This window comes from Phyllostomus discolor, chromosome 6 (assembly GCF_004126475.2).
Source record: "Phyllostomus discolor isolate MPI-MPIP mPhyDis1 chromosome 6, mPhyDis1.pri.v3, whole genome shotgun sequence".
Lineage (NCBI taxonomy): Eukaryota > Metazoa > Chordata > Mammalia > Chiroptera > Phyllostomidae > Phyllostomus > Phyllostomus discolor.
The window spans coordinates 162363866-162391599 of record NC_040908.2 but is presented as its reverse complement, the minus strand read 5'-3'; the positions used below and the strand labels follow the sequence as shown (position 1 = coordinate 162391599).

Here is a 27734-nt window from a genome sequence, read left to right as displayed (position 1 = left end):
ACCCACACAGATGGACTAAAAGTGTTATCTAGGGCCTTGGGAAACAGGTTACTCTAGGAGAAACTACTTAAGAGTTGTTTTGCAACACCTGCCAGTCAGTTCCAGACTGACGTGCACGCCATTTCCCAGGAGACACTTAGTTCTGTGGTCCCTCCAATCTTGGAGCCGCGGTGTCAGGAAACTGAGTATTTGGTTCCGCAGTCTGAGCTCAGGCCTTCTAGGGCGCCCTCTAGGTGCTGGCTTTCCAGTAGTTCTCCCTCGGGACCCTTTGCGCTGCTTCGAGGAACCTCCCCCAAGCTGAGCCCTGTAAAATTGCAACTCCTGGGCTTACCCAACCGAAAAGAGGGGGGAAGATCTGCGCAGGCGCACTCGCCCAAGGGGGGGGCCAGGTCTCCACCTCAAGGGCGGTGTTCCCTCCTGGGGGTGGGGCCAAAAGCCTGGGGGGGGCGGGGCGTCCGCCGTCCAGGCGGGGTCTCGTGGGCCTTCCCGTGGGTGTGGCCCCTCGTGTCCGAGAGTGTATCTGGTGAGGAGGGCCGGTGTCGGGACTCAGAGGAACGTGAGGTGCCCGACGCGGTAGAGGGACGAGCGGTGTGGGCCCCGCTCCCAGACCCGGACGTTGGAGGGGAGCCACATCCGGCAGGAGTAGGAGGGCCTTGCGGACCCCGGAAGTGTGGGCGTGGGCTGTGGTTTAACCCGCGACAGCTGTGGCAGCGGCGGCGGCCCGGGCAGGTGAGCGAGACCCGGGGAGGGGCAAGGACGGGGACGGGGGTGGCGCTGCAATGGCCGCCGGCGCGCCCCCTCCTTCCCGCCTCATTCTGGTAGAGGCCGGTGATTGGGCACGAGGGGCGCGTGACTGCCACCGCGGTCTGGTTCCCCTGCCCCTCGCAGTGGGAGGGAGGCAGGCAGTGCGGGGAGGGCGCGAGGCGCAGCCGGGGCTAACCCCGCCGGTCGCGCCTCCAGCCCCGCCCCTCTCACCCCCGCGCTTCACCCTCCACTCCCTGTTTGAGCATTTTGCTGGTCACAGTTCTGGTGACGTTACAGCCAGTTTGCCCATTGTACAGATGGGGAAGCAGGCCCAAGAGTGGAGTCGAACCGGAAGAGGACTCGGGAGGCGGTGGCCCCGTGGGGTCGGAGGGTCGCTCTGGTCTTTGCCTCCCGGATTTGTGCCCATTCTCCAGGGCACTGACAGCATGGGCTTTAAGCCTGGACTCTGTTCTTACACTTTTTTTCTGGACCCAGCCTTGGACTGCCCAGCATCACCGACAAATTCTAATCCCTGGACTTGCTGGGGACCGAGGGCATTGGTGTGTGTATGTGTATGTCTTTGTCCAGCATGGGCCTGGTACTTCCTGGGTACAAAGGGCAGTGTGTGTGTGTGTGTGTGTATGTATGTATATATGTATAGGTATACTATAAATACATAAATAGACTCCTTGACTTACAACAGGGTTGAGTCCTGAAAAACCCATCGTAAATTGAAAGTAACTCAGAATGCATTTAATACACCTAACTTTCTGAACATTGTAGCTTATAGACTAGCCTACCTTAAATGAGCTCAGAACACTTAGATGTTAGCCTACAGTTGGGCACAGTCATTGAACACAAAGCCTATTTTATAGCAACCTGTGAATATCTCATCATTTATTATGCGTATCACTACTGCACCATCATAAAGTCGAAAAATGGGAAGTCGGGACCCTCTGTGTCTCCAGCAGGTCCCTGGTTCCCCCACGTTTCCTCCGCCACAGCCAATGAGGTGCTGATTTCCCACTTTATGAGCGAGGGAGGAAGTGACCTGGGGCTATGTTGTGTGTTCCTGGCGGAGTTCATGCTGCACGTCAGTGTCTCAGCCCCTAAGACAAGGCAGTGCTTTCTCAGCCATGCAGTGTCTACACTCACTCATCTAAGTAATGCCCACCTTTAGCTCTGGAAACTTCACCGAGTCACTTCCCTTTGCTTCAGCAGTATCCCAGAGATCCCGTTGCTGACTCAGGCCTTGGCCACCCTGTAGATCGGGCTCCCTGCCTTTTGTGCAAGAGTCTTATTTCCTACTGGTTGACCCACGATGCTGCCACCTGACTGTCAGGTCTGCGACTGTCAGCCCTTGAGCTAGAGGTGATGGTGACCGAGGGATTTGGGATGGAAAGCCTTTTTTTTTTTTGGCCATTGTCCAAAGCTGCAGCCGCTGGTTCTGGACGGGAGTGAGGACTTGGGGCAAAATACTGGACACTGAAGTGAGAGTCTTTGTTCTTGTCAGTGGTAGTGCCCAGGAAAGCTTTTTTCCCTATATTATCTCAGAAATGTGGTTTGGTGCCATTGTAAGTTCCATTAGGTAAAACATTTTTATTGCAGATTTATTTCTTCGTCTTGGCAACTACTGGTGGCGGTTTTTTAGGTAGCAGTAACTGATTTCTTGCGTGGCTGCACATGCTCTTGGCACTGTTCAGAGGGCTCTGTGAATGTGCTGAACTCTGAGAACACTGCAAGGTAGGTGCTGATCCCATTTAACAAGAGAAAAGTGAGTTCGAAATATGGTAGATATATTGGCTAGGGCCACCTAGCTGGTAAACAACTGAGTTGGAATTTTTAACCTGTTACTCTCATTTCAGAGCTAATGTGTACTTGCTGGACCTTAAGAATCATCTGTGATGCTTATTAAAAATCCAGAGCCACACATCTGGAGATTCCTGCTTAGACTGGTGGGGGTCGCAGGAATGTGTAATTTTAACATAGACAGTGGGCGATTCTTATATGATAAGGAAGGTTTGGGAAGCACATTACCTGAAGAAGTTTGTAGATATGTTGAGCTTGGAAGTGATATTTTTCCTAGGGAATCTTATTTTCTTTGTCCTATTGCCTCGGAATTGGCTAATCTGACCTAAATCCTAAAAGGGCATGGGTGTGCCACATGAATCATCTTTGGACACTGTTGGCCAGTCCTAGTAGGGTTTTTCCAGGCTGACCTAATCAGGTCTTTGAAGACTTTGTTTTGATCTGATCGAATCTCTGTTGTTTGGAAATGCTCTTAGTTTCTGCCTAGGGTCTGGAGTTTTCAGAAGATTCTGACTTATTCCCGGAAAGTTGTCTCTTATCACAGAGAACTCCGTAACAGCAGTAGTCTCTGAGGCTTTGGGAGTCGTGACGTCATAGTTGCTTCGCAGGTGCTTCCTCCATGGCACTGCTTTCACCACTCACAAGTGTTTCCCTTTCCCAAGTCTGTGAGAGACTTGGGCAGACACCACACAGGCTTGTCGTGATTTGTTTGGGGCTGATGGAGCGGGGCCCCTGGGGCTTAGGATGGGCTGGAGAGGAGAGAAAAGGAGAGACTCACCCAGGTATGATAAACAGAGAACCCAGTCAGGTTATTTAACCAGGTCAGGTATGCACAGCATGGAGGACGTATAAGCACCTGTAGTCCCACTGCTAATTTATCTGTTCCCTCTTGAGCAGGATTTCAAGTAGCAAAAGAGTCAAAGTCAACAGCATGGTGTTGATTCTCTTTCTGTCCAGCAAATGCTGATTTCCAATTTAACTTCCTTGTAAACAGAGGGCGTATTTTGTGTGATTTGAATTGTTTCGACTGAGACTTGTTTTATGGCCCAGGATGTGGTCGACTTTCGTAAATGTTCTGCGAGCACTTGGGAGGAATGCGTTTTCTGTTGCCAGTGAGCGGAGTGTTCTGTAAAAGTTACGTCCAGGTGGTTGGTAGTGCTGTGAGAAGTCTTTACTCCTTACTCCTTTTCTTTCTACTTGTTCTATCAGTTACTGAAAGAGGGGCATCGAAATGTAACTATAATTGAGGATTTGTCTATTTCTCCTTGTAGTTTTATCAGTTTTTGCTTCCCGTGCTTTGAATCTCTGTTATTAAGTACATAAACATTTTGGAATGTTAGGTTCCTTTGATGAATTGACCTCCTTTATCATGTAATAACCCTTTTAATCCCTCGTACTGTGTTTTTGCTCTGCAATCTACTTTGTCTCATTTTAATATAGTCAATTCACATTTTAAAAAATTAGTTGTTAGTGGATTAATATCCAGAATATATAAAGAACTCCTACAGCTCAACAACAGAAAAGCAACTTGATTGAAATGGGTAAGGGACTTGACTAGACATCTCTCCAAAGAAGATATACAGATGGCCAATAAGCACACGAAGACACGCAGCATCACTAGTCTCCGGGGAAATGAAACTCAAAATGACAGTGAGGTACCCCTTACCATTTAGGATGGCTGCTATCAGAAACATGAGAAGTGTTGGCAAAGCTGTGGGAAAATTGGAACACTTATTTATTCCTGGTGGGAATGTAACCTGTGCAGCTGCTGTGAAAAACAGTATGGAATTCCTCAAAAAATTAAGTATAGAATTGCTATATGATCCAGCAGTTCCATTTCTGGGTGTACGTCCTAAAGAGGTGTAAGCAGAGCCTCAAAGAGATTTGCACATGGATGTTCACGGCAGCAGCATTCACAACAGCCAAAGGGTGGAAGCTGCCCAGGTGTCTGTTGACAGATGAGTGTGTACGTACCTACCATAGACTGTTACTCAGCTCTAAAAAGGAAGGGAGTTTTGACATACACTACAACACGGATGGAACTTGAAGAAGTAAGTGAAACCAGCCAGTCACTAAAGGAGACTCAGTGCGTGGCTTCTCTTCTGTGGGGTTCCTGGAATAGTGAAATTGATAGAGACGGGAGGAAGAGCCTGGTTTCCAGGCCCTGCGGGCAGGAGGGAAGGGGCACTGATGGGACAGAATTTTGGCTGGAGATGATGAAAAAGTTCTGTGGGTGGATAGGGCTGATGGTTGTACGACAGTGTGAATGCACTTGATGCCCCTGAGCTGTACCATTAAAAATGCTTAAGGCAGTAAATGTTATGTATGTGTTACTGCAATTAAAATAATGGATGGGAATTTTAAAAATTAGTGTTAGCACGATGTGTCTCTTTACATACTTTTACTTTTAAACTAGTTGTTTGTGTCTTTGTATTTAACAAGGGTCTTTTGTAGGTAGCATATAGATGAGTTTTGCATTTTGTAAAACCCAATTTTGTAATCTCTGCCTTTTAATTGGGATGTTTAGTCCATTTAGATATAGTATAATTATTGTATAATTGGGTTTAACTCTTTAATCTTGCTATTTTTTTTCCAATCAGTTCCATGTTCTTTCCTCTCATTTTCCTTTTTTTCCTGACCGCTTTGGGATGGAGTCACTTTTATGATTACATTTTGTTTTCTTTATTGGTTTATTCGCTATAACGCTTTTTTTGTGGTTGCGTTAAGATTCATGGTGTGCACCTTGAACTTGTCGCAGTTCACCATTACGTGGTATTGTACCACTTCACATACAGTACAAGAATCTTGCAGGACTATGCTTTCATTTACCTTTCTTAGCCTTAATAATGTTATTGTCACAATTCACTTCTGTATTGTTATAAATCCCACAATATGTTGTTATTATTTTTGCTTTAAAGTCAGTTATTTTGTAAAGAGATGAAAGAGAAAAGATCTTTTATATTTACTTACATGTTTCTCATTTCCACTGCTCTTCATTCCTCTGCATAAATCCAGATGTCTAGTTTGTTTCATGGTCCTTCCAACTTGAGGGCTGTATGTAATATTGCTTGTAGTTCTGGTCTGTTGGTGATGTGTTCTTTCGTCTTTTGGATGCCTGAGAAAGTCTGTATTTTTTTGCATTTGTTTTTGGAAGATATTTTCTCTGGGTATAGAATTCCAGATTTGTTATTTTTCTTTCAATATTTAAAGATGCAGTTGCAGTGTCTTCTGGCTTACTTTGCTTCTTGTGAGTAATTTGCTGTCATATTTTTTTTGTTCTGCTCATAATGTATGTTTTTCTCTTCCGGCTGCTTTTCTTTTATCACTGGTTTTAAACACTTTAATTATGTTGTACCTTGGTGTGGGTACATGTTTTTCTTCATGTTTCCTGTGCTTAGGTTAATTGAGGTTTTTGGATCTGTGGGTTTTTAGCTTTTGTGAAATTTTGGAAAATTTTCAGATAGTAATTCTTCAGATGTTCTCTCTGTTCTCATTTCTTTTTCCTTGGCGACCCCAGTTACATGTGTATTTGATGCTTCAGGCTGTTCCACAGCTCTCTGATGCTCCTCGTGTGTTCCCTAAATATTCTTCTCTTTGTGGTTTGTTTCAGGTAGTTTTACTGCTGTTTCTTCAAGTTCCCTGATCTCTTTGGCTGCATCCAAACTGCTGTTAGTTCCATTTGATGTACTTTTTACCTGAGACATTGTAGTTTCCATATCTAGAAGTTTGATTCTGGTCATCCCTCAGTCTTCCCTTTAGCTTCTTGAAGATATGGAATATGGTTGTAATAACCATGTTAAAGCCCTTGCCTGCTAATCCTGTTACCTATATTTCTGAGTCTGTTTCTATTTTTCCCCCCTCATTATGGATCATTTTTATTACTTCTTTGCTAATTTTTGACTGCGGGCCAGATGTCGCAGATTTTAGCCCTGTTGGGCATTGATATTTTTGTATTTCTGGGATTATTCTTGGCATTGTTTGGGGACACTTTTAAGTACTTGGAAACAGTTCGATTCTTTAAGTTTTGTTAGCTGGGATCAAAGCAGCCTTTAGACCAGGGTTAATTTTTTGCACTGCCAAGGCGATACCCTCTGCAGTGCTTCATTATGTCCTGTGAATCATGAGGTTTCCCTACCCTGGCTGGTGGGGACACAAATCGTGTTTGGCTCACTTTGAGGTCTGAAGATTGTTGCCTCTAATTCTGATGATTAATTACTCTCTGTACTCAGCTGGAAACTGGAGGGGCCCCCTGCAGACTTCTAGAGCTCTCTCACTGTGCCGCTCTCACCTTCCTGATGTTCTGTCCTGCGAACTCTGGCTCCCGGAGCGTCTGGACTCCCAGCTTCCTCTCCCCAGCTCGGGGAGACTGTTGGGCTCTGCCTGGGTTCCTCCTGCCTGTGCCAGGGCTTGGAAACTCTCTCTGGGCAGCAAGTTAGGGCAGTTGGAGGGGCAGTTGTTTGTTTTCCTCTCTCAGGAGTCCCCCGTGCACTGCCTGACTCATTGTCTGAAAACCGCTGTTTCATTAATTTGTCTGGTTCTCAGTTGTCGGAGGCAGGGGAGTAAGTCTGGTCCCTGTTCCTCTGTTTGCCGAAAGCGAAAGCCCCTGTCTAGTTAGCAGTCACCGAGTGCCTTGTGTGTGCTAAGCGTGGACTTGGGTGCTGGCATGCAGACATGAGTGAGACATGGGCTGTGCCCTTGGGGAGCTCACGTTCTTGCTGGGTAAAGATGCTGATTTCTGCATAGTTAAGTGCTGCGTGATACCTACAGAGCACCACGGAGGGCAGGATGAATTAATTCTTTGGGAGGATCCAGGGACACTTCCCAGAGGAGCTAACGCTTGAAGGATGGGCAGGCATTTTTAAGCTGGAGGAGGCATAGGAAGGAAATTCCAGGAGGAGGGAATGGCAAGAGCAAAGGGAAGGAGGCAGAGCTCAGGAGCCCTTGAAGGGCAAGGCCCCTACTGTGTTGATCATTACGTAGATGTGGAACATCTGTCAAGTGATTTGCAAGCCTGCCGTTGGTTCTGGGACTAGCAGGGAGAACAGAAAGAGTGGGGATGGGGTGAGCATCCAATGGGGGCAGTGGAGGGCGATCCGGCTGAAAAGGGAGGCTTGGGGTCAGCTGACCCAGGGTCTTGTATGCCCAGCCAAGGAGCACACAATTAGAAATGTCCTTCCAAAGCACTGGGGACTATGGAGGGTTTTAAGCAGGGACATGGGAGCGCTGATTGACCATGCCCTAGTGATTACAGGGGTGTCGGAGGGGGTGGGGTCTGTTAGAATCAGGAGGGCAGCTCTGGAGAGGTTGGCTCAGCGAAGACATCCTGCGTGAGGATGAAAATGAGTCCAGAGCTCAGTGCTGCGTCTCGCGTTGCCGCCTCTTTCCTGGTAGATAACGGCCTTCGTGGAGTTTTGCCTGAGCCAGGAGCAGATAAAAGGAGCCCGTGGCCTGGTGTCTTGTTTTCTGTGGCTACACTATTGCCCTGAGCCCAGCGGCCAGCCTCTGATGGGCCTGGAAGTTTTTCGGCTCGGACACCACTGGCAGGGCTAGGGTTCTGTAGCCATCCCACCTTATACTGGCCTGGGGTGACCCCACATCAGTGAGAGCAGTGAGTGTGGCCACCCTGGGCTTTAAACAGAGGCACCTTGACTGGCTCCCTACAGACTCTTAGCTATTTGTCCTGAGTGTGCTTTTGCCTTGACCTTAATCTTGATCCTTCCTAAAGGGATGTGTGAACCTGCTAACTCAGCTGACTCCGGGCAGATTAGTGTGGGGTGGGGGTGGAGGACTGATAGCTGCAGATCGAGACCCTCCCGAGTCCTCTGAACAGCTGGGACAGAGGAGAAACAAACGGAAGTTTGGTGCAAAGCAGGCTGGGATAGTTTTCTCTCCAAGTCAGAGCCGTGGGCCAGAGAAGGGAGAGGCTTTGCCAAGTGGGTGGCTTGTGCTTCACTGTCAGGAAGTTTCAGGAACCGGCTACTCATTAAATGACCTGTCTCTTGGCCGTCATCCTGACCGAAGCTGAATGCTATCGATCTGAGTTCCGTCCAGCCACCGGAGTCCTGTCGCTCTGTTGGCCGATGCCTCCCCGGAGGGCTCTCAGGTTCTTTCTCTTCAGCGCCCACGTGGGAAGTGCTTGAGTTGCAGAGGTAGGAGTGGGCTGAGAGCATGAGCTCCGTCACGGCGGTGTGAATCGCGCCCGTTCACTTCATTCTCACGGACACCCTTCCCTGCAGAAGAAACCCAGGGATGGAGAGCTTCCGTGGCCTGCCCCAGCTCCCCAGCCAGTAGGGACTGAGAGCGCAGGGCTGTCTGAGTTCCAGACTCTGAGCCTGCAGTCGTTGGGCTGCCCCTGCAGGGTGGAGGTGGAAAGAGGGAGGGGCTGCTCCCGGTGCCACTGGGAGGTTTGGGGCTCTAGGGCCCCGTGCACCTGGCCCGGGAGTTTGGCCTTATCCTGAGGGATGGTGAAGGAGTGCAGGTACCACACTGGTACTTGTTGAGGACGGTTATTCTGGGTTCCGAACATCAGGAGTCCCTGTGCTTGAGGAGTGTCGTCGAAAGAGAGGAGCAGTAACCACCACTGATTAAGTTTGTACCCGGAGCTGGGCACTGTGTTTCGTGGACATGGACTTGACTGAGGCGAGCGGCAGTGCAGTGGTGAAGCGCGTGGGCTCCAAAGCCAGGCTGCCTTGGGTGAAATTCAGGCTCTGCAACGTCCCTTCGGCTCAGTTTTCTTGTCCGTCAAATGAGGAAAACCAAGGCATATACAGTGGCGAAGGCCCATTGCGAGGGTCACGGGAGCCGCTAGGTAGAGAGTGCCCAGAACAGCGCTCTGTGCGTGGTAAGTGCTGTGCACGTGAGCTCTGGTCACGGCCATCTTTGCTGTTTCACTGGTGGGGCCGAGAGGTTTGGGCAGGGGCCGAGAGGTTTGGGCAGGGGCTGAGAGGTTGGGCAGGGTGCAGCCGTAGGTGGTGAGGCCTGGTTCCACCCCTGCCCTCCAGGAGTCAGCCCCCAGCATGCACCCTGCCTCTGCTCTCTGCCTTCCCTCTGACTCCTCGTCCTCTCTCCTGCACCTTCTCCGTCCTGAAAGTGCCCCCCCCACCCTCCAGGTGTCAGCTCACTTGTGCTGCTTTCCTTGCTCCTCCTCCCTAGACTTCATCCTGCCCCACCCATGCTCTGTGAGTACCAGGTAGTATTTCCTCACTCCACCCTTTGGGTGGGTGAGACACGCAGCTGAAAGGGAGTAGAGCAGGGGTGGGGGTTGGGGGGAGGGGGACTGGGGCAGCAGGCGAGGATGGGAGGGCTGGGATCACCAGAGGTGAGGGGTTAGGACAGTGGTTTTCAAACCGTATCTGGGAAGGCAGGCACCTGGGGAGGAGCCCTCTTGAGGCCTAGGGGTCACAGGGCTCTCCCTCTACCCCTTTGCCCAGAGGATGGCCTCTGATTTGTTCTGCGCTCTGAGGGTTTCGGATTAATTAGTAATGTTTGAAAAAAGACAAAAATGTCCTCCTTTAGAAAAAAAGTTGAGCCCTGGCCGATGGCTCAGTTGGTTGGAGCATTGCCCCGTACACCAAAGAAGTTGTAGGATTGATTCCTGTTTAGGGCATATACCTAGGTTGTGGGTTCGATCCCCAGTCAGGGCACATGTCTAGGTTGCAAGTTTGATCCCCGGTCAGAGTGTGTATGGGAGGCAACCAATCTCTGTCACATTGATGTTTCTTTCTCTCTCTCTCTCAAAAAAAAGTTGAAAATTAGAAAAACAACAGGAGTGGTTACACCGAGTGGGAACAGAGCATGGAGGTGGCATGTCCTGGCACTGTGTCCTGACTGCCCCCGCTGAAGGGATAGGTGGGAGGTAAGGGGAGGAGGGAGGGAAGAGGGGACGAGCTTTAGGGAAGGCAGAGGGAGTGGGCAAGAGGGTTTAAAAAAAGTAATCCAGACGGTTGGAAGGAAGAGACCCTGGAGGTGGGAAGACGCATTTGGAGTTTGTGGAAGGACAGGGATGGAGGCACTGAAAACACTGGGACAGTGACTGGATAAAACCTGGTGAGTGGCCCTCAGAGGTCGGGGGCGGGGCCTGTGCCTCCAGAAATGGCCTGGGGGATTGGAAGTGAGAGTCCTGATGGAAAGGGAGGTGGAGGTCAGCTGGGAGGAGTATCCAGTTTGGAGAAAAATTAGGAGATGAGAGCGTCCCCTGTTCGGTATGGTAACGAGGCTCATCAGTCCTGAGTCTTCTCACTTGAGGGCCTGCCTCTGGGAAGGCGGGGTCAGCTGGAGTTCCTCAGTGGACATTGGGGGCATTCTGTTGGTTATGTGAATATTCACGTGCAGATGACACTTTCCTTCCGAAGCCTTGTCCTGAGAGATTGTGCAGCGCCCTGGAGATGTATGGGCACGCTTACACCGGGGACCTGTGTTCCCCTGGCTTCCCCCTGGGACCTGAAGAGCCCTCCCAGCAGGTTGTCGGGCATTGTTTTACACAGCGAGGTGTGAGAGGTGTGAGTGCGTGTGAACTAACACTACCTAGCACCTGCTTGGTGCTTTTCCTAGCACCTCCAGAGACTCTCATTTAATTCTCATTAAATCCTTACAGCAACCCGATGATTTTGGTGGGATTAGCCCCATTTTACTAATGAGAAACAGAATAAGAAAAGCTGGATAATTTTTTTTTAAATCCTCACTTGAGGATGTGGTTATTGATTTTAGAGAGAAAGCAAGGGGAGGGGAGAGAGAGAGAAAAATGAAAAACATCGATGTGAGAGAGAACATCTATCAGTTGCCTCCCGTCCGCTCCCTGACCGGGGATTGAACCCACAACCTAGGTATGTGCCCTGACTGGGAATCACCCTTCGGTGTGCAGGACGATGCTCCAACCGACTGAGATGCCAAGGCCAGGGCAGAAAGGCAGAATGATTTGCCCAAGGTTAAGTAGCTAGTAAAGGTCATGCTGGGATTAAACCCGGGGCCATTTGTCTCTAGAGCCCTGACCTCTTTCTACTACCTACCTACCTTTCCTGCTATCTTAACCACTTGGCATTGGGGGTGGGAGGGGTTTCCAGCCCCAACCCTAACCCCAGAAATTCCTCGGAAAGACTGAACACTGAGAAGGCCCCCCTTCTGGGGCGTACATGCCAACCTTTTGGAGCTGCAGGATGGGTGAATTCAGTGGTGTTTTGAGCCACGTGAGACTCAAAACATGTTTGATTTGTTATCGCCTCCTGTGTGAAGTCAGGTGACTCAACAGCCCGATACTTGGCTGCGTGGCTGGAATCATTTTGGAAGAAGAAAAATGGATGGGATGAACCAATGTGTCCTGATTAGGAAGCAGGATTAGGAAGTTTGCTCCGGCACCCACAGGTGTTCTTTGACATGAGGAGTGAGATGGGGCCAGGATTCTAACACCCTGGGGTTGAACTGTGCAGGTTGCTATGGTAACAGCTTTCCTATGCTACCATAGGTGGATGTGGGGAATTTGCAAGAAACCCCAAGGCCTTTATAACTCCCCTTTCAGGGTAACTTCAGGCTTGGAAGTAGCTGGCAAGGAAGTGGTGTCTGGTCACAGTGAGGAGGGGACTGGAGCCAGAGAAAGCGGTAGTGCTGGCCCAGCCACAGTTCCATGGTAGAATTCATTAATGGTAGTCGTTTTGCTCGACTCAGTATTGAGCCCCAGGGGTGTCGGGAATCGCCCCTAAGATTGCCCCCAAGAAGCAGAGTTAGTAATGCCTGTTCAGTGCCCGGGAGCCTGCACAGCCCTGCTCACCGGAGGCACGCAGGCCCCGCGTGGCATTATCCTCGGAGTGCCCCTTTGCTAGAGAAGGAAACAGCCCAAGGGACTTGGTCAAGGCCACCCAGCTGAATCGCCGTGCAGCCGAAGCGCAAAGCCAGAGCGTCTGTCCCCACATTCTGTGCTTGCTCCCTCTGCATTCTGCAGGGGAGGGGGGAGAGCGGGCTTTCACTGTTTTGAGGTGGGGGGCACCACAGGCCATCTCCGGGACTGGCACGCCTTACTCTGATCCGAGCACCTTGCACATAGAAAATGCTGTGTTTTGCTTTCGTTTTTTTATCCCCCCCCAGTCCCGAGTTTATTCTTTCAAGGACCTGATATCAGTCCAAGCTGTTTGTTTTTGAGTTTTTGAGCTGAACAATCCTGGCAAAGATCCTCACGGAACAAGACCGGTCCATCAGTACCGTGCTCTCCCCCCGGCCCCATCAAGGACGGTTCTGGAAGGCTGCCTGAGTCTGAGCCCTGGCCAGCCTCACATAGACCTTCTGTAGCCACTTCCCCCTTCCTCCCCAGGGCAAGAAAGGGCACCGCCTCTGGCCTAGGTCCACCCGGGCACAGTGTCCTCGCCTTGGAGCCTCACATCTTCCGCTAGATCACGCTCCCTGTGTTCGAGGCATGTGAGGCTGATTCAGTCAGGATGCAAAGTAATGGGGGGAAGAAGCTGGGATCCAGCGTTGCCAGCAGCAAGGGCCAGAGGCCAGAAGCTTTGTTTTTTCAGTGTGCCAATTGCAAACGCCCAGGGGCACGGCTGTGGAATTCAGGGCTCCTGCAGTGTGTCACCTGGCCGCGCTGTCCTCCCCCCTCTGGAATCTGGAATCCGCTCTCCTGGCAGCTGTCTCTCTTGCAGGACATGTTGATTTCGGGTTTAAACCACAGGCCACCCAGTTTTTGACAACTCTGAATTGCCCACTGGAATTTAGAAGTGGGGAGATGGCACATGGATCTAGATTTGGAGCTTCCTTTGGAGACCCGCCCTCCTACCCGCCGGAGGTACGTGCCGGAGGTACGTGAGCCGGGTAGGAGCCCGTGCTTTGCGGAGGGAGACACTCCCTGCCCAGAGGCTTGGCCTCTGAGGCACCTGCCTCATCCTCGTGGGGGCGGGGTTTGTGACTTCCGTGATCTCTGGTGGATGTGAAAGCTGCAGAGGAGACAAAACAAAACAAAACAAAAAGGAAAGAGAAAGAAAAGAAACCTTTTCTTCCCCTCTCAGGGCTTGGTATCAAGGGATACGTGACATCCCCTCGTGACGGAGGGGACACAGGTTGGCTAGCCCCTGCCTTCCCTGTTCACCTTGTTCCCCGGCCGGTCTCCTTTGAGTCCATGGTGTCGCCCCCAAAGGAGGTGTTTTCTTGGCTGTACCTGTGGACGCTGTGCTGCCTCCTGCCTCCCTCAGCAGCCTTTTCCTCCCAGCCACGGCTCCCACCAGGGCCCTGCTGTCGTCTGCCCTCCACCCTCGGGCTCCTGTCCCAGTGCGAGCAACCCCTTCGGTGAGGCCTCGGGGGCTGCGCGCACACCCAGCCCTCAGAGCTGTCCAACCCCCCACTTCTTACTCCGCTGGCCCCCACCCCTGTTAACGCTCCCTCTAACCACCATCCGCTGTGAACTGTTTCGCTTTGTAAAACGAAACTGAGTTCCTGGAGAATTAGCTTCAGGTTTTATATTTTAAGCCTGTGTCTGGCATATAGTAAGAACTCAGTAGATACTTAATTACACCTCTCGGCCCCCACGTACCCTTCCTCCCTTTCTCTGGGCTCTCATGTGGTACTTGGCATGTAGGGATGAATAAGCAGTGTGTCCGTCAGTGAAAGCATGAAGAGAGCAGTGAGGTGTGGGACGTGGGAGAAGCCCTGCTCTCACATCCCCCAGTCCCGGAGGACGTGTGTACCTGTGGCCGACGGGTTGTGGCCCTCCCTGCCCCTGTCCGCGCCTCTGCGGACTTCGTGAGGGGCTCTCTGTGTGCCCCTGGGAGCACAGTGGTGAACATACCATCTCCTTCCCTTTGTCTTCTCATCGCACCCTTCTTTCCTGTCCCCTCCTTCCAAATAGCAGACTCCATCCAGACACTGCCCCACCCCTGAGCACCCAGCGTCCTCCTGGGCACTGGATAAGTGGAGGGGGGTCCTAGGCAGGCCTGGGTGCCAGGGGTGGTGTGGTGTGAGGTAATTGGGCTTGTCAGGCCCTCCAGACACAAAAGCTCATGGCCTCTGGGCCCCCAGATGCTGCTCAGCGACCTCCAGTTCTCTGCATGGGGCGTCCCTGGGGGTTGTGGCCACTTAGAGTGCACGGGTTTGGATTTTTCTGCCACGTTGGGTGACTGGGGGGCAGAACACTGCCAGCAGCAGGGGCCCTGGGCAACATATTGTCCTGTTCCTTTCTCCTTTTCCAAATTAAGGACCCACAGAGGTGTTTGCTGCTTTCGGCCTCCCTGGCGGCTCTGACTTTTGGAAGAAAGGCAGTCGTCGCTTCCAGGGGCTGGTGTTGCCCACAGGACAGGCATTTGCCTGCCGGGGTTTGAGATGTTGTCAGTGGGCCAGTGTGGGGGAGCTGGCGGGGTCCAGCCGCCTGGGGCTTTCGGACCTGCAATCTTAAACTATCTTGTTATCTTCAGCTATCCTCCTGACTCCCCCGTGGCGGGTGAGGGACTGTGGAGCAGGTAGGCAAAGGCGCTTGTGAAATTTAAATACCAAAAGGCTTGTCAGGCCTTTTGCAATACTTGGCAGTACTGTCACCATTTCTCTCTGAGCGTCCTTTCCTCCCTGAAATAGGGGCAATGAAGCCTCGTGTTCACTCCACGTACTAGGGTGGTTGCGTAGGTCAGGGTTTTCAGCTGGTGGGCTGCAGGAGGCACTCTGCCGTGCCCCCCGTGCCTTTAAAACATTCAGTGCCTGGCCCTGGCCAGGGACCTCAGTCGGTTAGAGCATCGCCTCGACACACCAAGGTTGAAAGTTCATTCCCTGGTCAGGGCACATACAAGAAGCAACCAATGAGTGTATAAATAAGTGGACAACAAATCGATGTCCCTTTCTCTCTGTCCGGGAAAAAACACAAAACAAAACATGCAGTACCTGACTGTTTAGTCAGTGGCACTGACCTCTTTCCCCCTTAGACTGTCAAATAAAAAAATGACAACAGCCAACACAACAGTGGCCATCTGGTGTGAATGAATCAAAGTTACACCTATTTTTTGGTCAGAATGGCAGAAAGTATATTTTTGGGGGGTGCTGCAGAATTGTAGTAATTGGTTTCTGTGTGCCACAAGTTGACAGAGGTTGAAAATCACTGATGTAACTTAATGGGAGAGGTTACAAGGGGCTTTGATCTCAGAAGAAAGGGGGCCCCGTGACCATCAGGGATCGTTTAGGCATTTTATAGGGAGGGAGAAGGAGCCCCTAGAAAACGTTGGCATCTTCAGGTGCGGGGTCCTGCACACCTCTCCTGCCAGCAGTGCCTTGCGAGGTGCCGTGAGCGGAGCAACTGGCTGGTGGGGCCCAGCAGAAGGGGCAGCAGGCCAGGGGAAGGGCTCCTAGGTCTGGGGCCCCTCCTTTGTCACCACAGGCAAGTGGCGTGCCACTCTGCCTTAGTTTCCATACCTGTAAATGTGGGGGTGTTCGTCTTTGCCAGTCAGGGAGTGCCAGAGATAGCCCTCACAGATAGGAGCCAGAACCTCCTGTCCCTTTCATCTCCCGGGAGTTCCACACCCCTGGAGCCGGGATGTCGGGTTTCCCACGCAGAATGGAATCCTCGTCCCCAGCGAGGGGACACGTGCTGGGGGCCTGGTGCCAGGCAGAGGGTGGTCTGATCAGGACAGCAGTGTTTTTCACTCACGGCCCGCTCTGGGGAGAATTATCACTGCCTGAAAGCGTGACTCTGTGGATCAGCAGGTGAATGTTACAGGACTTTTGCCATAGGGAGTTCAAGGCAATCAAACAGAGCCGGGAAGGGTGTGTTAGATTCCAGAGAAAGGTGATCATTTGGTGGTCGGAGGGCCCCGGACCTAAGGGGGCTGTGTGTCATGGTGCAGTGGGCTGCACGCGTCAGTGCACCCTTGAGTGATCGAACCGGGGTACTCACTTGTTCCTGGATTTCTTGATCGGCCACCATTATTTACCTAACACAGGAAAGTCTTTCTTGCTTAATACAGAGAATGGGAGAAGTGGGTTTATAGTTGTATGTGAAACAGAGTTTATCCTGGTGTTATTATTATTCATTATTCATTAGGGTGTTACACCTCTAAACCTACTTTTGCCCACCCCTGTAATTACAGCCACTTATTACCAAACTTTGGTGACAAGTTACGTCCTCAGTGCTGCTGCTGCTCCTGTCCCTGTCCCTTTCCAAAGCAGCAGCAGGAGCCTCACACAAGTTTTAGCAACATCAGGCCCCGCTCTGGGCCACCTGGGACTTTCAAGTCCAGCAGAGGGGGCTTGGGAACTTTGCTTTCATAGACTCATCCACCAAACCCCACCTTCACTACGAGTTCAAGAAGGGTGGACGTACACACTAGATCCACAGAGGTGTCAGTGGTACCCTTTTGTCAGCCCCAGCGGGAAAACAATTCAGGATGCTGTGAAATGGTCAAATGTTTTACAGAGATTTTGTTTTGATGACTTTACTGTGATTAAAACATACCCCTTTTTGGGGGGAGGGGAATGGTGGCTGGTGGGAACCAGCCAGTTGGCTGTAGGCTGGGTCCTCGTCAGTCAGTGCCTCCTCTCAGGCAAGCTCTGGTGCCTGCCTGGTCCACCCACACAAGCCGGACCAGGGGCACTGAAAGGGTAGGGCAGTTGAGGTCCCAACAGAGACTGACTCTGAGCCCCTGCATTCCCGTCCCGCCTCTGAGGGACTGGTTGACAAAGCCCTTCCGCTCCCGGTCTTTGCTTCTCCTCTGCCAGATGAGGTCAGGCCCACCAGATGAGGCCAGGAGCACTCGTGTTCCCTCAGTTACAGGAGGAAAGTAAGATCATAGATGCAAAGTTAGTTTGACCTGGGTGGCTTCATTATTATAACATCATTGAAAATTAAATTAGGACCTCCAGTCAAGATGGAGCCATAGGTAGACATGCTTTGCCTCCTTGCGCAACCACAGAAAGAACTGCAGCCAGATCTCAAAACTAGTAACACACAGAACTGTTAGAAAATCGAGCTGTGTGGAAGTCCAACAACCAAGGGTTTAAAGAAACCACATTCATCCAGATGGATAGGAGGAGCAGAGTTGCAGAGACGGACGGAGAGGAGGTGGCGGAATGACGGTCCCACATTCACATGTGGTGGATAAAAATCAGGAGGGATAATTTGGGAGTGAGTGATCCAGCCCCAGGCCAGACTGCTCAGCCCAGGGTCCCAGCACCAGGAAGATAAATCCCCATTACTTCTGGCTGTAAAAACTAGGAGGAGTTGGGGTGGCGGAAGGAACTGCTGGATTTTTGCTGCTTGAAGGGCCTGCGGAGATTTAGAACAACATACAGAAACCCACCCACTCTGGGTCTCACCACCAGGGCAGCAGCTGGAAGGCGCCAGTTGCATATGGAAAGTGTTTGAAGTGACTGGAAATGGGGCAAGTGCTGGGCAAACCTCCAGAAGCCAGGCAGCAGCACTGCCCCCTCTCTGAGTCCTCCTTCCTCCCCCAACAGAGCCACAAAGTGGTGAGGTGAAGCGGGTTGCCCCGCCCTGGCAATTACCTGAGGCTCTGCCACACACAATTTACAGGTGCCTTTTCTATAATAGGCCAATCTACTGAGGCAGGGAGTCAGAGCAGTTCTATCTAATAATTGCAGGGAAACAAACACAGGGAGGCTGCCAAACTAATTAGACAAAGAAATATGGTCCAAACAAAAGAACAGAACAAAAACCCAGAAAAAGAACTAAACAAAACAGAGGTAGCCAGACTATCAGATGCAGAGTTCAAAACACTGGTGATCAGGATGCTCAGAGAACTCACTCAGTACAGCAGCAATATAAAGGAAGAAATGAAGGTCACACTAAGTGAAATAAAGAAAAACCCACAGGGAACCAATAGTGAAGGGAAGGAAGCCGGGATTCAAATTAACAATTTGGAACATAAGGAAGAAAAACATTCAACCAGAATAAAAAGAAACAAGAACTCAAAAAAAGAGAAAAACAAACAAACAAACAAAAAACCAAGGATAAGCTTAGGAATCTCTAGGACATCTCCAAATGTGCCAACAGCCAAATCATAGGGATGCTAGAAGAAGAGGAAGAGCAAGAAATTGAAAACTTACTTGAAAAAATAATGAAGGAAAACTTCTCTAATTTGGCAAAGGCAATAGACATACAAGTCCAGGAAGCACAGAGAGTCCCAAACAAGTTGGACCCAAAGAGCACCACACCAAGACACATCATAGTTAAAATGCCAAAGTTTAAAGATAAAGAGGGAATCTTAAAAACAGCAAGAGAAAAGCAGAGGGTTACCTACAAAGGAATGCCCATAGCCTATCAGCTGATTTCTGAAAATCTTATAGGCAAGAACGGACTGGCAAGAAGTATTCAAAGTAGTGGAAGCGAGGACTTAACATCCAAGATTACTCTATCCAGCAAAGCTATCGTTTAGAATGGAAGGGCAGATAAAGTGCTTTCCAGATAAGGTAAAGTTAAAGTTCACCATCACCAAGCCCTTACATGAAATGTTAAAGGGCCATATCTAAGAAATAGGAGATCAACCATGAACATTAAAAAGGCAACAAATTCACAACTATCAACAAAACCTAAAGAAACACAAAAACAAAAAACAAAAAAACCCCCAAGCAAACAACTAGAACAGGAACAGAATCATAGGTATGGAGGTCATGTGGAGGGTTATCAGCTGGGAGGGGGCAGGGAGAGAATGGGGGGAAAGTACAGGGATTAAAAAGCATAATTGGTAGGAACAAAATGGACAGGGCCGTGTGAAGAACAGCATAGGAAGTGGAGAAGCCAAAGACCTTACATGCATGACCCATGGACATGAACTAAGGGGGCAGATTGCTGGAGGTAAAGGGGTACTGGGTAAAGCAGGGCAGGGGGTAAAAATTGGGACAACTGTAATAGCATAATCAATAAAATATATTTAAAAATTAAACTAAGACCCTAGGAGCTCTGGCTCTTGTGGCTCAGTTAAAGCATCGTCTTGCATGCCAAAAGGTTGTGGATTGGTTCCCGGTCAGGGCACATACCTGGGCTGTGGGTTCAATTCCCGGTGAGGATACATAAGGGGGTGCACGTGGGAGGCAGACAATTGATGTTTCTCTTTCTCCTTTCCTCTCAAAAAAAAAAAAATCAGTAAACGTATGTAAAAATTCTTTTAAGAACCCTGGAGATTCTAAAGTTCTGGGTCTGGAGGAGGTGTTAGGGCTCTGGCTTTCCACGGGGACTCCAGGTGAATCTGATGTACGTGGTGACAACCACCCCACCCCCCTGTTGGTGAGGGCACAGCCACTTCCTGGCTGTGTGACTCTGGGCTAGTGCAAGACTCGGTGAGAGAATGCAGGCAGAGCGCAGCTTAGCAGGAGACCTGCCCCGGGACAAGTGCTGGCAGAGGACTCCAGCACCACAGAACTTACTTATCCCTGAGGTTTCCAGGTGCCCACCAGGAGAGCCCCGAGCAGAGTAAAGCCACAACTTCCCTAGGACGGGCACCAGCCGTCCCCTCAGCCACGCCCCACGGGAGGTGTCATGCCCGGCAGGGACAGCCCTACACAGCAGGCAGCGTAGCCTTGGGCGGCAGACAGCGCATCTCTGGGTCCTGGGACACCTTTCACTGCTAACATTACTGAATTTCCCAGAGTCTGCATCGCTGTGGGTTTTAGCTGTTAATATTCACTGTGTTAGAAACTAAAAGTGAGGAAATTTTAAAACACAACTTGCAGGCACACACATTGGCTGCCAGAATGATCGTGTGATCACGTGCCAGGGACCCTCTGAAAGCCCCACCGTATGTGAGAAGGAGTAAAAAGAAAAAGAATGTTTTGGATCATGAAAGTCATTCTGACCTCTTGGACAGCCTCAAAGGGGCTTGGAGACTGCCCCAGGGTGCTGGGAACACACTTTGAGAGCCACTGGCCTAGAGCTGAGCGGAGGAGAGTAAACCCTGGAGGCAGACTGCCTGGGTTTGGTCCCCTGGGCCACACCAGCCGTGCGGTTTGGCGTCTCTGTACCTTAGTTCCTCGTCTGTGAGAGCAGCTGCACCTGGAGCAGAGCCAGCGCTCCAGCAGCCTTGGCCATTACTGGGCCCCTCGCAGCCACTTCCCTTCAGCACCCTGTTTGGTGTCAGGACCCCTCCCTGGGGTCGAGTAGGGCTGGGCACTCTGCTGCGGAGCCCCAGCAAGCGGGGCCATCCTGGAGGCCTTAGGAGTAAGTAAGTTCTGAAGTGTTGCAGTCTCTTGCTGGCACTTGTTCTAGTTCAGGCCTCGTGCTGAACCGGTGCTCCACCTACTGAATCGCACTGCACCTTGCACTAACCGATTTCACAGATGAGGAGCCTGAGGCTCAGGCAGGTTGCACTTGGGTGGGGTCCGCTGGCTGGTAAGTGGCAGGGCCCGGGACTCGGACTCGGTCCGTCTGACTGACCCCAGGCTCCGGACATGTTTCCAGTCTTTGCGACATGCATCAGAATGCTGCCCTGCTTTTCCTGCTCCCGGCGGGACACTGGGCCTCCGGAGCTCAGCCCCTCCCTGGGCCCCGTGCAGTCTGCTGTCCCCCGCCCCAGCTTTTAGACCACGGGTTCGGGAGCAGCAGAGGGAAGTGTAGACAGGGTGCAGGTTTCAGTTTTGACTCTGCCACCTGCAAGTGGGACAACTGCCACCTCACAGGATTAGGAGGGACAGCACATGTATTGTAAAACTCATTCTTTGGCTCTCAATATCCAGTAGCCTCCACTGCCACACGACTAGCAAGGAGCTGTCTACTGTCTTCCTCAGACTCTGGCCCCGGATCAGTTGCATCAGCACTTCCTGGAGAGAGTCCGCATTCCTGGGCCCCTCCCGGGCTTGCCCGGCAGGTGGGGCTCAGGTGCTCACTGAAGCCTGGCCTTCCTTCCTTGCAAGGTTGGGGGCTCCGTGCCACCCTCAGTAGACACCACCGGACGTAGTGGTGGCCGTGTTTGTGTGGCACTTTATCAGTAGGGTGGCTGTATCCGGGCACACCCATTTCATTGTATCTCAGAGGTGTTGTGATCTTTACCAACTGAAGGCAAGGTCCTCCACCGGCAGAAAGACTAGGACCCACGTTGCTGTGGCACTCGTTCCCTTGCGGTGGTCCGGGGCCAAACCCGCACGGTCTCGAGGTCTGCCTGTGACTTGTCTGAACCAGGGTGTTTTTGAGCATGGGAAGGGGCACCATTGACAGCTATGCAGGGAGGTGAGGCGTAAAGCAAGACTTTCCTGGAAAATGGGGGGTGGGGTGGTCAATATTTATCAGTTTCTCTTCTCAGCTCTCAGGGCCCTGGGAGGTGCCTCTGTTTCTGTTACAGATGAGGAGACTGGGCCCCAGAGAAGGTTGCTTCTGGCTGTAACCTCGGTGCTCGATCCCAAAACGCCTCCTTGGCCGAGCGGCAGGTTTCGGCTCACTGGAGGGTGGCCCTGGTGTGGGGTTGTGGGGTACTTTAGATTTCCCTAGTGTCAGAATCTGCAGACAACTAGCAACCTTTGTAAGGGTAAAACCAACAGTAATGCTATAAACTGCCTCTCTGGGAAAGACAAAAACAGATAAACAGAGAGGATCCTGTCAGCAGAAAGGAAGCGAGTACTGGGTGTGTTTGTGTGCGTGCTTTCTCTTCTTGGTCCCTGGGGTCCGGCCATGACCCCTTGTCATACAAACAATCTGTCAGTGTCCCTCCGGGCAGAATGACAGAGGGAAGGGACTGCTGAAACTAGCTCTTTGTCAGAGCCGGCATTCCATTCAGGTCGGTCCGTTTCTTTTCCTCCTGATTGCCCTGGAAGCCAGTTTGACGCCTTTTTTCCCCTGTGGTGATGAGGACGGGGACGTGAATGTGACAGCCCGGTTTTGTGGCATGTGGGGAGGATGGCAGCTGCAGAGAGCACTGAGGGGACCCAAGGCTGTCAGTGGCCTAAATATAACCCGCAGCGGCCTTGAGCCTGCGATGTGGAAGCCCGAGGCCCGTGTGTGCGAGGGTTGGGTCTATTTCTGGCTCAGACAGAAATAGCCACCTCCCGGAGTGGCCGCTGTCATCAGGGCTCGCAGGCCACTGTGGGCCAGTCTCCTCCCTGTCCCCGGCTGCCTGGCTCTCTCCTCCTGCCCTTTCCATCTGCTCCTTGGGCAGCTTCCTCTGTGTTCTCCCCCTAGGCCTCCGAGTGCTTCCACATGCCCTGCTGTCCATGGTTGGACAGCTCCTTGGTCTCTGGGGAGAGGGGCAGGCAGGGTGGCAGGGACACGCTAAATGGGACCCTTACCCCTCCTTGAGCCGCCCCCCCCCCCCCCCAGGGTGGAAGCATCCTCACAAAACTCTGTCTTTCACAGATAATACAGATGGGCCCAGGGGTCTCTTCCCCACGAGCTTCTCTTCCTCACACCAGAATCATTCTGTGTTTACAGGGCAGGATGGAGACCCTGAAAGACAAGACCCTGGAGGAGCTGGAGGCAATGCAGAATGACCCGGAAGCCATTGACCGGCTGGCCCAGGAGTCCCCCGAGGTAGAGGCAGGCTGTCATGGGGCCCAAGAAGGGAAGGGCCTATGGGTGGGACTGAAGCACTTAAGAGTTTAGGTCAAGTTCATCTCCCTTTCCTGTGGCCTTCCCCGTGGCTGGGACCTACAGAGATGCCCCTGAGGTGTCAACCCAGTTCCCCGGCCCTGTGGGGGCTCTAGGGGGCAGTGCTAGGGAGTCTGGGCCCTCACTCGAACCCGAACACCCCAGCAGTTCTGCACTGTTGCAGCCTGAGTCTGGAGGCAGTTTCTAGAAGCCCTGGTACCGTTTCGTAGCTGCCTTTCCCTGGGGCCTGTGGCCCTGCACCTCTAGGAGGAGGCGTGCTCGGGCTGGGGTGTGGGCCCATCCGATTGATCCCGTTTGCAGTCATTCCGTGGGGTGCCTGGTCAGAGTGCTTGCTCAGGGTTTGAACCCAGGTCCATCTGACTCTAGCTGAGGGCTCAGTGTTGTGGTTGCCCATGGTGGGCGGTGAGTCCCAGAAGCCCCCGGACCAGCCTGCTGTGGGGTGAGTGGTAGTGGTGATTCTTACGGTCAAGCGTCCTGTTCTTTAGGTCCAGGACCTACAGCTGGAACGGGAGATGGCGCTGGCCACCAACCGGAGCCTGGCTGAGCAGAACCTGGAGTTCCAAGGTCCCTTGGAGATCAGCCGCTCGAACCTCTCGGACAAGTACCAGGAGCTCCGGAAGCTTGTGGAGCGGTGCCAGGAGCAGAAGGCAAAGCTGGGTAGGGGCAGCCGGACCCCGGGAGGGTGCTCTGGGGGGGGCTCTGTTAACTCGGGGGCCTGTTCAAGGTTGGGCTGGGAGAGCTACTGGAGTGGCATGGAAGGCCCTGACTGGTGTGGCTCAGTGGGTCGGGTGTCATCCCACAGACCCACAGGCCGCCGGTTCGATCCCAGTCAGGGCACATGCCTGGGTCGCAGGCCAGGTCCCCAGTTGGGGTGCATGGGAGAGGCAGCTGATGGATGTTTCTCTTGCACATCAGTGTTTCTCTCCCTCCTTTCCCTTTGCTCTAAAAATAAATAAAATCTTAAAAAAATAGCATAGAAGAATAGATGCCCTCTCCCTTGCCCAGGATGGGAGAGGGCCAGCAGTTACTGCGGCTCACCACGCCCCGGCCCTGTGCTAAGAAGCGCTTTGCGTGCATTTTTGTCCTTACAGCCATAGAAGGGTGGGTCCTGCTGTTGCTCTCATTTCACAGATGAGGAAAAGGAGGCTCAGGGATCCCAGAGCGTGGCCAGGGTCGCACAGCCAGCTAGCAGTGGAGCTGGGATTCGAGCCCACAGAGCCTGCACCCTGCGCTGCCACTGCCGACTCGGCCAGCTCAGCTTCTGCACTCTGCAGGGCTGGCCCCGGCCTTCTCTGTGCCGGACCTGCCGTCTGTGGAGGCGGCCGGGGCTGTCCGGGCGTGACAGCAAGGAAGCGTGGTGCCCTGTGGGGCAGAACGGGGCTGGGTGTGGGAGGCTGGTTAGCGAAGGCCTGGGCTGGGCTTGGTCGAGCTCCTCTCTGCTCAGGAGGGCGGCCCGAGGGAGCCACCACAGGGTAGTGGCTCGGCCTCAGCACACACAGGACGGGGGGCGGGGGGGCCTTGGCGGGGACCTTGGCCTCCAACTCTGAATCCTCCTGAACCTTCTGCTTTTCTGCCTTCTGTTCCAGAGAAATTCTCTTCGGCACTACAGCCAGGGACCTTGCTAGACCTTCTGCAGATCGAAAGCATGAAAATTGAAGAAGAGTCTGAGGTGAGAGGGTCATCAGCACCCCCTCTTCCTCGCGCAGCGTCAGCCCCCAGGGCAGGAGCCCTGTCATGAGCACCGGGTGTCTGCAGAGGGTGGGACGAGGGCGAGTTAGTAGGTTGCAAAGATGAGTGGCACCCTTTGTCCCAGTGGAGGCCCTTTAGGATGCAGAGAACAGGGACCCTGTCTCCCTGGCTGAAGCAGAAATGGGTGACTGGTGGCAAGGTCACAGGCAGCTGGCAGGCCTGGATGGAGTGCAGGGCAGCAGGGCCCCCGAGGACTGAGGCCAGGGCCCCAGCCCCTTCGCTCCCGGGGGCTGCCTGGCCTCTCTGCTTCCTCTGAGCGCCTGTCCCTTCGGCGGCTGCAGGCGGGCAGCTCTCTCCGGTCCTCTCTCTCCATGCTCTGGGCGCAGGAAGCCGCCAGGCCTTGGGAGCCCCTGGGTTGGCCACCCCAGCAACTCAGCAGCCAGTGTTGCTCGCTTATTCAGCACCCACAGGCAGTAGCCACGGGGCCAGGCACAGTGCAGGGGCAGGGACAGCAGTGACTGGGACAGATGGTCCCTGCCCTCCAGCAGCTGGTACTCTGGTGAGGAGGGCAGAGTGGACTGTGGAGTGTGTGTATATCGGCAGTGGGGAGCCAGAGAGGGCAGCGGAGGTGGGAGGGCCGTGGCTGATCTGTGACCTGGGGGACCATGGTGGCCTTATTCCCAGCAAGCCTCTATTGTCACCTGACCTATGTCTTCCAGGCCATGGCTGAGAAATTCCTGGAGGGTGAGGTGTCCTTGGAGACGTTCCTGGAGAACTTCTCCTCCATGAGGATGCTGTCCCATCTGCGCCGGGTCCGAGTAGAGAAGCTCCAGGACGTGGTGAGGAAGCCCAGAGCTTCCCAGGAGCCAGCCGGCGACGCCCTTCCTCTCCGCCCGCCTCTGCCTGCCCGCCCCGTGCCCCAGGCGACGCCGCCCGCGGCGGAAGAGCAGCCGCCCCCACCGCTGCCGCCGGCTGCGCCCTCAGGAGTGCCTCCCTACTCCTTGCCCTATAGCCCCTCTCCCAGTTTGCCGGTGGGTCCTACTGCCCAAGGCCCGCTCCAGCCGGCCCCCTTCCCGGGGGTGCCCCCGCCCTCCCTTTCCTACGGTGGTCCCTTGGGCCCCCCGTACCCGTCAGCCCAGCCGGGACCCAGGGCTGCTGCGGGCTTCTCCTGGTCCCCGCAGAGGAGCGCGCCACCCCGGCCTGGCTATTCTGTGCCTCCCTCTGGTGCCTCTGGGCCCGGGTACCCCTTTGCAGGGGGCCGGGCTCCCGGTCCTGGTTATCCTCAGCAGCACCCCTACCTCTCGACAGGAGGCAAACCTCCGTACCCAACGCAGCCCCCGCTCCCGGGCTTCCCGGGCCAGCCCCAGCCCTCAGGCCCCCCTCGGCCGCCCTACCCCCCTGGGCCGGCTCCCCCCTACGGGTTTCCGTCACCTCAGGGTCCTGCTTGGCCTGGGTATTAGACAGGGTCCTGGCCCTAGGCCCTTCCCCACTTCCACCTGTACCACACCTTTGGCCCACCTACTGCTGAGATTCGAGGTTAAATTGGAAGTGGAGTCGGCACTCCCCATGGACTTGGGGGACCTGGCTGGGAGTCTACGGGCCCCTGTTGTCCCGGTTGTCACGGCACTTACTGGCGTCCCCGGAGAAGGACACGCCTCCCTCCAGTGACCGCCTTAGCCTGTCCTGTGGCAGCCAGGCTGGGAGCGCAGCGCCTCTCCGTGGCTGTCTGCATGAGTGAGCTCTGCCTCCGTGACCGGCTGCTGTGTCTGCGCTCCGGGGCACCTGAGCCCAGTGCAGACCCGTCCCGGTGGCGTGGCAGCTGGCGGGTCCTCCGGCCCCTGCTCACCCCCTCCCCAGGGATGTGGCATGTTCGACGTGGTGCCTTGCACCAAGGGACGCAGCTTTTTGTGCCTCTGGTCCATTCAAGGATGGCCTGCCCCGACGCACCGTGGCCAGGGCTGGGTCACGGGGCGAGGACAGAGGGAAAACGCTTCATGACTTTTAGTCACGTAAAAGCCATAACTGAACTCTGATGAGCTGGTGTCAGAGAAACGTGCTGCATGCTGGTTTGAAGGGCAGCAGCAGGGCCAGCGCGGTGAGAAGACGGGATTGTGAGGGTGGACCCGGGACCTGGCTCGCTCTGGCCAGAAAATCTGGGGGCGGTCACCTCCAACCCTGTGGCTGGATGGACGGGAGAAGGTAGCTCCGGCCCAGGAGATCGTGGTCATTGGTGGGGGGGGGTCACTCAGGAGTGGAGTGCCAGGTCACCTCCCCAGCCACCCTCCCTTCCCTGGGGCCGTCCCCGCCCCTCCACCCCTCCAGTGCCTTGAATCTCCTTCACAGCAGCCCCCACCCCTCCCCTTCCTCTGGCTCCCTGGTGTAACTCGCCCCACCCCCAACATCCCCCTAGGACATCAAAACATGCCCTCACAGTCACCTCCCAAATGGTGCTTCCTAAAACACCATCAGTATGTCGCAGTCCGTTTCTCGGCACCTCTCTTGTCTTCAGAATGTAAAGGGCCAGGGCGGTGACTCCGAGCCACACGCAGCCCCCAGCACGCTGGGGGTTTTGAGCACAATTGGTGATAGACACGACAACAGGCCAAAGGGGGCGTGAGGATCAAAGCATTAACTTGGCTGTTGCAGATGTGAACCAGGTCTCAAGGGCAGACCCTGGAGCTGCTACCAGTTAGGGAGTCATATGTGCCTTGAAACGTCCACTACACGAGCACCCGGAGTCTGGCGGCCTGGGGTGCGGGGGGCCAACAAGGAAACTCGACCTTCTGGTGCCTGCCCCCCCCAGCCCGTGTGCCCCCAGTGGGTGCGCAGACGAGGCGCTCGAGCCGCGCTGTCGGTCCCTTGCCAACTGTGCTTGCTTCTCATAAGTTATTTATAAAGAGAAATCACTAATGGACTCTACTGGTTCGAGTGCTCCGGAACTGGGTGAATGACCGCTTGTATGTTGTATAAATAATTGCCACAGTAA

At 53.4% G+C, this 27734-nt stretch overlaps 1 protein-coding gene across 7 annotated transcripts; it reads left to right on the top strand.

Annotated features, from left to right (window-relative positions):
* The first annotated feature begins 434 nt into the window (after positions 1-434).
* Positions 435-27734, top strand: VPS37C (VPS37C subunit of ESCRT-I). Of its 7 annotated transcripts, none has more exons than XM_036029524.1 (5): positions 435-729; positions 22883-22981; positions 23545-23716; positions 24646-24728; positions 25468-27734. In XM_036029524.1, exons 2-5 carry the CDS (start codon positions 22889-22891, stop codon positions 26206-26208), a joined length of 1089 nt encoding a protein of 362 aa, XP_035885417.1. In that variant the 5' UTR covers positions 435-729; positions 22883-22888; the 3' UTR covers positions 26209-27734. The 7 variants fall into 7 exon arrangements, with proteins under 7 accessions (XP_035885417.1, XP_035885419.1, XP_035885420.1 ...); XM_036029526.1 differs by lacking the exon at positions 435-729 and adding an exon at positions 1407-2487; XM_036029527.1 differs by lacking the exon at positions 435-729 and adding an exon at positions 7847-8490.